Below are 13,571 nucleotides of genomic sequence, written 5' to 3'. Positions count from 1 at the left end.
AAATTTTCAATTATTATACATCATCCCAGATGCTACGTTTAGGCCAGTTTCTTTTTTATTATCTGTCTTCTAGGTTACGTATTATTATTCTGTATTTCTTGGGGGATCTTGTTTTATTGTGACTGTCTCATACTTTATATTTACTAAACTTATTTTAAACTTAATAAAAATCAATATGTGTTGAATCTACATCATACATTAATTAAAATAATCTATATAGGTTGAATCTACACAGAGTATGATAAGGATTCTTGGACTTTCTGCAACTTTACCCAACTACCTCGATGTTGCTACATTTTTACATGTTAATCCCTACATTGGCCTTTTCTACTTTGATGGCCGTTTTCGACCAGTTCCTCTTGGACAGACATTTCTGGGGGTTAAAAGTGCAAATAAGGTAAGTATTCATTTTAATAATTATATTTTTTTTTCTAAAAATATTTCTGCCCTAGCCAGTTTTGCTCAGTGGTTAGAGCATTGGCCCACAGGCTGAAGCATCCCAGGTTTGCTTCCTGCCAAGGGCACCTACCTTGGCTGTAGGCTCAGTCCCCGGCCCCGGTCGGTGCTCAAGCAGGAGGCAACCAATCTGTGTGTCTCTCTCACATCGATGTTTCTATCTCTCTCTCTTCCCCTTCCACTCTCTCTGAAAAAGCAATGGAAAAAAAATATCCTCGGGTGAGGACTAAAAAACTTAAAATATAATAAAGTAATAAAATAAATAATAAAAATAAAATAATATAAAATAAAATTAAAATGTTTCTGTTGATATATTGATTAATGCTTATTTGGGATTAGAGACTCCAGAAGACCATTTCAGCAGCATTGCAAATATAACATCCTAGACAGAGTCAAGCAGCTTCTCAACTATATGTAGTACAGTAATTCCCCCTACAAAAAGTTGCTTACAGTAGTTTGCATTGCTATTATCAATGTATATTTTGTGTTCCTAAGCTAGGAACACAATTATAAGAATAGACATTTCAAAAAGTTATTTTGATATGATTGAAGAACGATGTAAAATAATAAAAGGCTCTCATTAAACCAGTAATACATATTTTGGTATATTATTTATCTAAAATAACTTACATGCAAGTGGAAAATATCTTCATGATAGCAACTATTAAGGGAAGTGCTCTGTTTAACTTACGTTTTATAATGAATGTATATCAATTATATATACACATATATATAAGTGGCATTTCTGAAATTTCTTATAATACATTAACAGCTTGTTTATCTAGTTTGTTAGTAGTATTACGTGGTACCGTTTGAATGATTAGGGTGCTTATTTCGGACTTTTATTTATTTTTTAATATGTTATCCTTTTATTTATTTTATTTTATTATTTTTATATTTTATTGTAGTATTTTATTTTATTATTTATTTTATATTTATTTTTTTCATCACCGTTTATCCCCTCTTTTCCCTCTTCTACACCCATCTACCCCCCTCCCTCTCACAGTCACTAAGCTGTTACTCTCTCTCTTTCTTTTTTGCACGGTTTCTTCACCCACCACCACCAACAACACAGCTGTCTGCCTGCTCTCTATCTATTAGTCTATCTCTATTTTGCCTGGTAATTCAGTTTATTAAATTCCACATATGAATGAATCATATGGTACTTGTCTTTTTCTCTTACTGGCTTATTTTGCTTAGCATAATGTTCTCCAGCTCCATCCATGAGGACTTTTATTTTAAAATAAAATGAAAGAATACTTTAATTTGCCTTAAATTTATATACATTTATCATTCTGTTTAACAGCATTTTTTTTTTCTGTAGAAGAAATACTTCAGGAGAATATTTACCATATTTACCATTTTTAAAGGCCATATGATCCCTTTAAAAAAAAAGAATCATGTGTTACTAGATTAATTTTGATTGTTACTATATTACATTGCTTCTTATCCAAAAACAACGTTATTAGTAAAATAGGGCCATTTTTATTGTACATTATTATAAATAAAATACTCATCTAAAAGATAGCAGAAGTGACTGTCACTACAAGTTAATATGCCCCATTTGCATTGCATAAAAGTAAGCTACCTTTAGAATTGCAGGGAGGCTTTTCCGACTTATGCACATAAAGATAGTTTATGATATGATGATAGTTATAAAAAAAAATTCATTAATTGCTTCAACCATTATTTAGTATTCCTTACTGGTTTTTTTTTAATCATGTTTTTATATATATTTATTCATTTACTTTTAATGTGCCATCAGCTATCGTATAAATGTAGAGCAGTTTCTTGATAGCTTTAGTGTTCTTTCAGCTTTATCATTTAAATGATAGCAGATGGTTACCTCAGAAAGGCATATATAGGAGAAGAAAATTTTTTCAGATGCTTGTCATCCACTTTAAACCTCTTTTCATTTCATCATATTAAAGCTAATTCAATTCAAACTATTTTCACCATAATGTGTTAGTATTATAATCATAACAGTAATGATGTTAGATGATGAACCATCATAATTATTTTGGAGGTTTAGAAATTTGGCAAAATTTTAAAAAATAGCTTTTACATATCTTACATAGTATAAACAGTAAATTAATTATACATATTATAAATATAGATTTTTGTCTTACTAAAATGTATTATTTTTACACTCAGCTGTAATATACAGTTGGTAACCATTAAGCATTTCCCCAGGGTGTCTGTTGTTTAATATAGTTTCTAACCAGTTGTTAATTTGTCATTTTCTTTAAGAAGAAATCCTTACAAGTTTCTCAGAGTTTCATTTGGAAAGTCATGATATGATTCAGTTGTTATAGAACATGAAAAATGGTGTATGTGACATGTCTAATTTGAAATATATAATTACTTTGGCCAGAACTCAACCTAAAGTACACTGAAAAATTATTAGCAGTTTTATTTGGAAAAGTTGTTTTTTTGAATCATTAATGGGGAGTAAATTATCTTGTGATTATCTCATCTACCTTAGTATCTTAGGGTAAAACATGAGTTTCAGATGCTAAAGTGTTTATATTATTAAAACAAAACATCTAAATCATAGTCATTTCAGATGTATATGACATTTTCCTCCCCTCCGAACTCTTAATAAATGTTAAGTAAAGAGATACAGGCTGTGTCAGATGCCTCCTCCTTTGGATTAACCACCTCCTTTTTGATTGGAAGTTTTCTCATCATTAATAGGGAAAATGAAACCCTTTCTTAATTCATAAATTTGATACTAAATTTCCAATTAATCAGAAATATGTTTCTGTAGAAAACCATCTACCTTTCTACTTACACATTACAGAAATAGTATGTTTCTTTAGATTTCAGTTTTATATACCATGACATTCTATTGGTAATGTTCTGGTAATTTTGAGAATTACACAGGAAAACGCTATGGGTTGTAGAATGAAACAGAAGAAAAACAGCCTGAAGAATGTGCTTGTCTGGGAAAAGCAGAGAAAAGAACTTTAAAATTATTCTAAAATATGTGTAATTAGTAAAGTATCCTTAAAAGTACTGTCTTTAAAAAACTTGGCACTCTTAGAAAGTTAGTACTCCAAAAGTATTGTATAATGTGTTTTATTTGTATTTTTTAATAACATTGTGTTTGTTTCTGTTGGGTTGTTGTAGGTTAGATATTTATATTGCCTTTGCTATTTCTGCATTCTCACCAGTCTGAAAGTAAATAAAGATGCATTGTAATTGGCAGGGTTTTTGTAGTTAGAAAGTTTATAATTGCTTCATTTGATGTTTTTTATGTTTTAAACACTTCAAGGTGCAACAGTTGAATAACATGGATGAAGTATGCTATGAAAATGTTTTGAAGCAAGTGAAGGCTGGACACCAGGTATACATTATTTTATCCTGTTTTAAACAATGCTGTGTTTTTGCTTCATACAGTGACCCTCTGGTCTTTTGCCTTTGTAGTTTTATTTTTTAAATGCTGTGTAAATATGACTGGTATAAAAGAGACTGAGCAAAATGAGTTTAAGCAAATTTAACTCTTGAGCACACCAAAAAGCAAAAATAAGGGGGGAAAAATACTGCTAATTTTACCACCCAAAGATAGTTTCTGTTGGTGTATGTCTTTCCATTTGTTAAAATGTATTTTATTCCTTATCTTCAGTTATTTCTCTGATTTCTATAATCTATTTATTATGTTTTCCCTATCCAAAAATATGACAGATCCATAAATAGAAACAATGACATTAAAATGTAAATAAACACTTAGATTAAAGATGTCAGATTTTCAAAAAGATTAGTTGGTGTGCTTTATGCAATATTGTCCTTTTAGGTTTTGTGTACCAGTAGGACAGGTCGTGTTAAGATTGGGTTACAAGGAAATCTTGTTGGTTAAGTTCCTAGTATAGTGTCATGGGCATGGAGACTCCTTGGTAAATATAATTTGATTGTGATGAATTGCCTCATCTTCAAAGATTAAACATCCTTAGTGAGGTGGGATATTGGGAAGTATAAAAACCACCAGGACTATGGACCACTAGTTGATAGTGGCCTCTAGTATTGCTAGTCTTACAAATCCCCAAACCAGTATCTTCAGATTGTAAGTGCTAAGTTGTTAAGAGAGTACCTTAGTCTTTTACATTAATGCAGTCATCTCAAGTTAAAAGCTCTTTTGCAACATAATTTGAGAACAAAGCTCTTTTTCGTTTCTTTAAATTACCTGTGTTATGTGTGTAACTTTGAAAAAGTTGCCGCAAACTGAAATATTTTCCTGTTTCATTCATTTCAAAGAAATTGTTCTATTTAAGTCTTCTATTTGCAAGTTGCTCTGCCAAGTACTATTTCGCCAGTAAGCGCATTTAGCTTGATCCCTGGCAGCTTCTGCTGACTGCCTTTGTAGTATGTCCAGGGCTGAAGTTGTAGTGCAGATACTTGGAAAAGAGGACTATTGCACATTTTGATTTTGGAAGCTGAGGTAGATACCAATTTCAACAAAGCTAGCCAGCTTTGATTTAATTCATCACACAGGAATCACTACTTCACAGGATCTTTGGTTACTGAGGCCCATATGGAAGTTTATTTTCAGGGGCTTAGAACCCCTCACTGGATTATTTTTCCCTTTCCTAGCTCCTTGGAGTAATACCTTCAGTAAGCTGTGTGGTCCTCTGCTTTTATTAAAAAGTTAACAGAACTTCCAAATAGAATAGAGTTTCTGAGTTGTGTTTCTTCCCCTCTTAATTGAGGTTGAATATAATGCTATCCCAGTTACTAGATGTCTTTGTATAAGATTCCAAGTGATAAATTTCAACAAATGAATTTATATGTATCTATCTATCAGAAAATGAAAAATATATAATTCAGCCATCTATTTTATTATCTAAAAAACTGACCATCAAATTAACTCTTCAATTATATTATTTTGCCTAACTCTCTTGACTGAAAGGTCTAACTATATGTGCATCATTCTGAGAGACCCTTCTGTTTAAATGTTTTAATGTATGTATAAGCACAGTAAATTATGTGTTTGTGTGTGTGCATGTGTGTGTGTGAGTGTGTGTGTCGAGACAGGTAGAGACAGAAATAGAAAGACAGGCAGAGAGCTTTGCTTCTGAAATTCAGTTACAGCCATAACTAACTGCACATTAGTGCAGTGTTATTAAGCAGCCAACTACATATTCAGTAAAGGTGCTTTTCCTTGTCAAGTGAACATAAATTATTTCTTGTGGGGCTGTGTACTTAATGAACTTTAGCTTTATTTTGTTGCCTTTTAAATATATTTTAGCAGTTAGTGTATAGCACTAAGAAATTTAAGTCTGTTCTAGTCCAGGAAAACAGAATTTTCTCTGCTACCACTTCTCCCTGCCAACCCAGTTAAAATATCCTTCCAGGGAGTATTCCTTGATTTTGTTTTGTTTTCTTAACCTGCAGGTTGTTTTGATATTTTGGATTTTCTTCCTAGTTGTGGTTTACTTTCATTTTATCAGAGCAGCTACTTTTCAGACCATTATTAAGTAGACTGATAACATGTCCATTTTTAAAAAACCAAAAACTATAACTCTCAGGAAAATAATTCTTTTCATGATAAAAAATTAATTTTTAAAAATATACAAATGAATTCATTTTGTTTTTTTCCATTTAGATTAAATTAGAGTAGAGCACATTTCATCTTCAAATGCCATGCTAATGGTCTCTGATCGTACATTCCATGGGTTTCAGTATACCAGGCACCCAAACTTGTGTGCTTGTGTACTTAATAGATTTTATGTGCAGCTTTGCCTGAAAAGTATTAAAAACAGTAGGAGGCAGTTGTGTTCCACTCAAGCATGTGTGATGACAGATGGAGAAAATCTTTTCCTGTTGACTTTTCAACAGTCATACTCTGCAAGACTTCAAGCTCTTCTTGGCTATTGGGAAATTAAAAGTTGACGATTCAGCCTTTAATTTTGATCCATCTGCTCAAACTAATGAGACGTCTCATTTGTAAGCTTCTCTTTGTGTTACCAAATGCAAGTACAGCTTTATCATTCCTGTTAATAATTCCCCTCCTCCTGTGTAACTTGCAGAATGGGAAAATAATTGATGCCTTATCCCTATTGAGATTTTTCTTGTTATACAAACTTTGTTACAATGAGAGGAAAAGAAATTAGAAACTTCCTCAGAGATTATGGCATATTTATAAGTCAATTTGTTCATTTTTCACATTATCAAAAAAGTTAAGATCCTTCTTTAATAGCTTCTTACTCAAAAATCTACCTCCAGTTTCAAGGTTTTACAGTGTTAAAGAGAAAAAAGTCATCTTCAACTTGGATTAACATTAAACACCAGCCTTTTCCTTACTCACATGTGTATTTTGTTTTCTGTTTCTTCATGGTTTATAAGTTCTCAGTAGGTGTTTGTTTCTAATAAGAAACCACCTTTTGGAATTAACTAATAATTATAGATTAACTTATTACTATCTGAAGGAAATTATTTTTATTTTTTAGCATTGCTTCTTAGTTTATATACAATTAATTATGTACAATTGAAACAAATTTTACCATGCTAATACTTTAATAATAGAACTTTCCATTTGCTCTTTTGCCTAAAAAATTTTCCTTCCTCCAGACACAAGCCCCACTAACTCTTGGTACCAGGGTTTCCGTCATTTGTGTAACATGACCTTTTGTGTGTGAATTACTTGAATGTTGCTTCCTGTTAGCCTTCTTTGCTCCTCTCCCAACTGAGACATATTCCCAAAGGAATATAAAAATATAGGAAGGAGACATTGTAGCAATTAGGAGCCCAAAATGAGCTCCTTTGAAGGGCCGGTGCCCCTTGGGCGGGCATCCCCTCCTTCCATGTCTACCATGGGCCCCTTTCTCCCTCCTTTCCCACCCGCCGTCCTGCCTCCGCAGAGTTGCTCTCCTTTCCTCTGAGCTTTTGCATCACTCGCGCCCTGCGCCGGGCACGTTCTTCCTTCCTCTCTGCTTAGCTGTCCTTTACTCAGCCCTTCCCGCCTCATTTTTCCCTTTTTCTTTTCACCTCCCTGACTCTTTCACCTTCCTGTTATTAACTATGTAAGAACACGATGTATGTCTTCATATTTCTAGCTGTAGTTTTGCCTTTTTTTCCTGGCTGTTTTTGTTTGATCCCACTTTTCATGATAAGAGTTTAAGTCCCATAAGGAAAGGGGCTGTCTCTGGTTTTGCTCATCACTGTTTAGTCATGGCCTTGCCGGGCCCTGGCAGCAGTTGGTGCTGGGATAGAGTTTGATGAATAAGTAGAAGGAAGAGATAGAGTCTTCATAAGTCTGAATCTATTCTTAAAGGAGTAGGTGGCAGCCAACTCAAGGAAAGTTTAAGAAGGTGATCTTTAGTTCCATGGTAAGCTGAACATTTAGGTTGAGGGGAGGCCAACCCGGAGATGTGGAAAGATATCAAGATTGTTTTGGCTACCTTATTAAGAAACTTGTTTCCCCTGTAAAGATCAATTAAAGAATATTGGCATTCTTATAAAAAATGTTTTATTATATAAATTTACTCTTAATGTTATTTCATCTAGTTATAGTCATTTCTGTTGGACATATTAAATTACCTCATTTTCTGTTCATTTAAGATATTTATCTGACTTAGCTATTTTTCATGGTATAGACATCATTTGTACCACCGGTTATTTTAAGTTAATATATCATTTCTTTCTTTTATTTCTATTCATTAAGTCCTAGAGGAGAAATTTTACTTTTTTAAGAGAACAGAGAAAAATTCCATTTTTCTGAAATATAGTTTACCATAAGAGTACTCAATTATATACATATAAAAGTTTCTTTATTAACCATGTCATGTTCTCTTCATTTGCAAAAGGAATCCTTTTTAATATGCAATATATGTATTGTATTTTTCCTTCATTGTTATTAACATTACTTTTTTCCTAAATCTTCAGGAACTTTTTGGTTACTGAAGTCATACATTGTTGTAACAAGTGAGTCAACACAAAAGTGTAAAAAGGAAAGAAAAAGCCAATGAATGACTTTTCCCTCCCCTCACCTCACCCCCAATACTCCTGCCCCTGAAATGTATTCCATTTTCTCTTGGCACATACAGACATACACAAGTATGTACATATCTTTAGGCACTTGACCTTTTTAAATTTGGTAATCAGTGGTTTCTGGAATTAGAGCACAAATGGGCAGAGCACAGTGGAACAGTTTGGCTCACAATGATGTTTAGAAATTTTGAGGATATAAACTAAGTTTAGAGCTAGCCTTGTACAGTCTACGGATCTTTAGCCAAAAGATCAAAAGAAAAAAATGCTGTGCATAATTTTGGGGGAAAAAGGGAAGCACAACAAATAATTTTATTTTCCCCAAACTGGTTTTCTCTATATTAAATTCATTATGGAACACCAGGGAACATATTTAATCATTCAAACCTGGAAAGCAAAGCTTATGCCCCATCCACCCCTGCTTAGTGTAACTCCCTTTTAGAAGTTACCGACTTTTCCATCCATTTCTCTTGCTTCCTGTCTTCTTTGACGCACCTCTTCATGAGCTACGTTGCAAAATGTGAAGATAGTACAAGTTGTTTTGTTCTCTAATACGTAAATGCATGTTTTCTGACACAAATGCACATTGTTCATAAAAAGTAAAGTTAGTTAAATTATATATAATTTAAATTTTGTTGTTTGAAAGATTCCATATAGATCCACAGCTGAGTTATTTCAAGTATTCCAGATGGAGGAAGTGATTTTATTAGGTTATTTGGTAATTTATGTGAGTTTTGTAATTTCAGCATTAGATTACAATAAATATATGATAAGGTTAAATAATATAAAAAAGTATTGACTCTTTTGTGGTATTCACTTTTGTCAAATACTTTGTATATTTTGTATTTTCATTAATTCTGTTGAAAATAAAACCTAATTTACATGCATGTTTATTTTATACTGTGTTATTTGAATTATATTTTAAAATAACAGTAATATAAACTAAGGAAGTACTAAAACAATGTAGGCTTGTAATCATTTTTCTGTCTTTTTTAACACCATTGAAAATTCTCTAGACAGCTATTCAGAGTCTTTTACATTAAATTGCCAGAAGTTAATTTGACAGCTATTTATTTCATTTTAGGAAATGATATATTGAATCTCTTTATTAACTGGTTTCCAGCTGATATTTGGACTTGGAAGCAGTGGGAGATATATTTAATAAGTTTAGTTACCACAGGAATTTGTTGACTCTATTTTTATAGCCATCTTTTGAACAAACAGTACTTTTATTAAAGCAGAGTATAAAAATTTGTGTCCCAAGGAAATCTGATACAACTATTCGTGTGTTTGGCTTGCTAAAAGTGCAAAAAAGGGAGCTGAACATTTGGTCTAAATTAACCATTGCAGATTTTTACTATCTTGTCTTTGGCTGGGTTTTTAATCGTTTTTTTATTGTCATAATAGCATATTTAAGTGTGAAGGAGTGGGAAGAAAGAAGTATCACCATAGTTAATATCATAAAATAGGATTCTGTTTTTAAGAGAATAACATAGTCTCAGATCTCATCTCATTTTTTCTTGGCTTTATAAATGAGTACATGGGAAATTCAGCTCTAACTATATCATGACAAATACAGTGGGCATTTCCAAATTATACAGCATTCGTCAAGGTAGTTGCAGTTCCTAAGATATAGTCAGAGATCTGCTAAGTCTTACGAAGGGTCTAGGCTACTACGCTACCTCCATGCAACCTGCCACAGGCTAACTTTATTATGTACTTTATGTATACAAATGTGCACACTCACAAAGAGAAATAGATACTGAATTAGGGAACAGACCTTATATTTACTCACAGTGCATCTTGTTGGTTGTCCCTCCCTTAGCTTTCCACAGGGCAGCATGGTAAGAACTACTTACGCACACATGGGTTGCACCATAGGAGACGAGCTCAAAAATTATGAAACTTGGAGCTTATATAGTTGTTGCTGGCACATCTGCTCATCCCCCACTTTGGTTTGGGGGACTATGGAGAGGCAGGGAAGAGAAGAAGGGGGGGAGGAAGTGGAGGGAGAGGGAAAGTGATGGACCTAGATTTTTTTTTTTTACTATGGTATTTGATTACTTTGCCTTATAGATGAATTTTCTTGTTTTTCTGGGGTTTTTTAGTATAGAGAATGTCGATTGAAGAGTACAATACAGATTTGTGGAGAAATGAGGTGTTTTTCATTTGTGTTTGAGAAAGTGGCCTAAAGAAATGGAGACAATTAAGAGCCAGTCTAAGAAGAATTACAATTTTGTGCTTTCTTTCCTTTTATAGCAGTACAGTTTTAATTAGTCTAGCTAGTAAATTTGATTGAAAGCATATTGGCTTACTAGGGTTTCTTCAGCTAAAGTAAGTGTTTTTTTAACATATATTCTTTTAGGAAGAATCTCTTCAAGTGTGTTACTTGAGAATATTAAATGCACAGTTGGATGTTAAGGAATTATAAAGACTGATTATTGTCTAAGAAAAGAAATGAAAAATACTGATGGAAACCTTAAAAATACATTTTTATGTTGTTATTTTATGAAATTAGATTCAGTCCAGAACTTCTTATAATGTTGAATAATAATAGACCTTCAAGTCTAGTGGCATCTGTAGAAATGAAATTGTTAGCTCACTAATGAATTTTATTTGCATAGTAATAGACTAGCTGATCTTGCTTAATTTGCTCTACTGAATAGATGTTGCTATTTGGGGGCTATCAATAACAGAGTCAGTGCAGTTTGGACTGTCATGGAGGTCAGTAAAATATTTTTTGTAGTGTGATACTGCAATGTATTGAAGAAAGAATCTTTATTCTGTCTTATTGGTCTTTATTGAGTTGACCTAGGTTTAGCAATGAATTAAGTTGGTCCACATTTATCCTAAGGGGACTGACTAGGAGCAATGTAGTTTGGGTCACATCATTAAGATTTTTGTCATATTTGATTGAGTACATCTTTGACACAGCATTAATTCAGAGTGCTTGGATTTATAAAACTTCATCATTAAATTCCTTCATTATTAAATTATTCATTAAAAGTAGTTGGCTTCAATATATGTACCTTAAAATTTTCATTTATGTGTGTTTGCCTAAATGAACTTCTTAAAATGAATACTACTTATAATATTTAATACTTATGTAGACTGAAATTTAAAAATGAAAATAGATTCTAGATTAATAAACTTCTAAATTACTGAGAATGGTTCATGATTTGGAATCTCTTCTGGAGTCTATTTGCCTTGTTAAGGTCAGAACCATGGTGGGTAGAGTGTCAAATATAGACACTGCTACACGTTCTTTTAGCACATGAACTATATCTGGGTCATCAGTCTTAATTCTAGATATTGAACAGAATGGAGATGGTTTTTAAGACTAAACTAAGGCCATATTGGCAATATTCAGCTGATGTTTATTGAATACCCAGTGTATGCCAGAGACTGTGCTGACGATAGAAAGCACAGACACTGCATTAGTGTTGCTTATAATCTCATGAAAGAAAACAAAGGTTAATCCAAATAACTATACATAAAATAGAAATATACAGATTTGATTGATAACCTTTCACCCACTCATTTTAGATCTGATGATTTTTAGCTCCATCATTCCTCCCATTTCACTGTATATAAGGAGGTGCTTCCTTCCTCCTCTCCTGTTTATTAATTTATTTCTCTATTAACTCAGACTCTTATTTACTCAGAGGGTTATAATTCATTATTATATTACTTATTTCGATGATCGTAATGGCCCAGATTTGGCAAATGGAGCCCCTTCAGGCTGGCTTCTTTGTCTTTTTGACATATGCGTGTCCCAGACTTGAAATTAATCATTTCTGCAAGCAAACCTGTTTCCATTTTAGTGGAGAATGGTCTTTAGAGACCAGTGAAATGTGTTTTATTTTTAAAGTGCATATTTTTACAGATTTTTCCCCAAAAATATCCACCAGAAGAATGAGAGTTGGTAGGTTTCTAGAATTTTCAACCTTTTAACAAAATGAAATGCAATGTTTGGCTTTTTCTTTTTACTAGGAGAGTTTGTCTTATAGCGGCTATTTTCAGACTGTTCCAGTGCTGTGAGGGTAGCACAGGGACCACTGAGTTGGGGAGTGGGAGAGGTGTTCCGTTGGGAGGAAGGTTTGTGTCTCTCAGGTCCGCTTAAGTAGCTTTACTCTTTTAGTAGTTTCTGTTTTTGTGGTGATACCAAGTAGACTGATGTTTCACATATGGAATGTCAGTGTAGCTTTTCATGTAGAGATGGGGTTTGGTCTTCCACTTTGTCATGTTTTTGATATCGAACCAAGTAAACCAGTAGTTTTCCCTTGTGGTCCTGGGATACCAGCTTGAATACTAATTGAATATATTGCTGAGAGTAGTAGCCTAGAAGTTTTCACGAGGCAACTAGTACTCTTCTTTTGCTCAAATCACGTACAAAGTCATGTATTTGCGTATATAAGACAGGCCTGTAGCTGAAAATGCTGTACCAACTGTACAAGCTAGGGCTGAGCCAGAGAGTGGAGGGTTCACCTTTCCACAGCACCCGACCCCAGTGCTGTGGGTTATCCTCACTAATTGTGAACTTTTTGCACACAGACATTTGCACAGTTCCTGCTGTCTTTACTCACCAAAACTTAACACACCTCTGTTGATTTGGGTAAATGCTTTTTAAATAAAAACCCATAACAAAACCAGCTTTTCAATTTAAATGTTTTTGTACACAAAAAGCAAATTTGTGTCACAAATTTGTTAGCATCGTGTATGATATAGAGAATATACTTTGTAAATATATATCTTAAATAGTCCATCATTATAATTTGAATCATTACCAAAATTCCTGTTGAAATATATTATTTGTTTGAAAATTAAGATGGATAATACTCTAATTTGTTCCCTTAAATGCAGGTTATATTTATTAAATCATATTTTTATCAACTTCTGATAAGGTCCCTAAATAATTTTATTTTAGACAAAAATATTTTAAAAACAGCATTTAATAGATCATCATTATGTTTATTTTGACATTAAATTTATGAAAGCATCATAAAATTCATTAGTTCACCTTCTTATTACAGATGACAAAAAAAAGTCAAACATCTAATAAGCTTTGCAATTAAAACTAGAACCTTGGCCATTTCACTTCCTTTTCAATGTTTTTACGTAACCCCACAAAA

At 32.9% G+C, this 13,571-nt stretch overlaps 1 protein-coding gene across 1 annotated transcript in view; it reads left to right on the top strand.

Moving 5' to 3' along the window:
- Positions 1–13,571, top strand: part of ASCC3 (activating signal cointegrator 1 complex subunit 3) — a 219,554-nt gene that overhangs the window by 70,999 nt on the left and 134,984 nt on the right. The window contains exons 12-13 of the mRNA XM_016220202.2: positions 221–397; positions 3,734–3,805. Of these exons, the coding sequence (XP_016075688.2) occupies positions 221–397; positions 3,734–3,805 (249 nt within the window). The remainder of the gene's footprint in view (positions 1–220; positions 398–3,733; positions 3,806–13,571) is intronic.

This window comes from Miniopterus natalensis, chromosome 5 (genome assembly GCF_054644295.1).
Source record: "Miniopterus natalensis isolate mMinNat1 chromosome 5, mMinNat1.hap1, whole genome shotgun sequence".
In the NCBI taxonomy this organism is placed as follows: Eukaryota; Metazoa; Chordata; class Mammalia; order Chiroptera; family Miniopteridae; genus Miniopterus; species Miniopterus natalensis.
The sequence above is the reverse complement of the archived record's forward strand: the minus strand, read 5'-3'. Positions and strand labels throughout refer to the sequence as shown.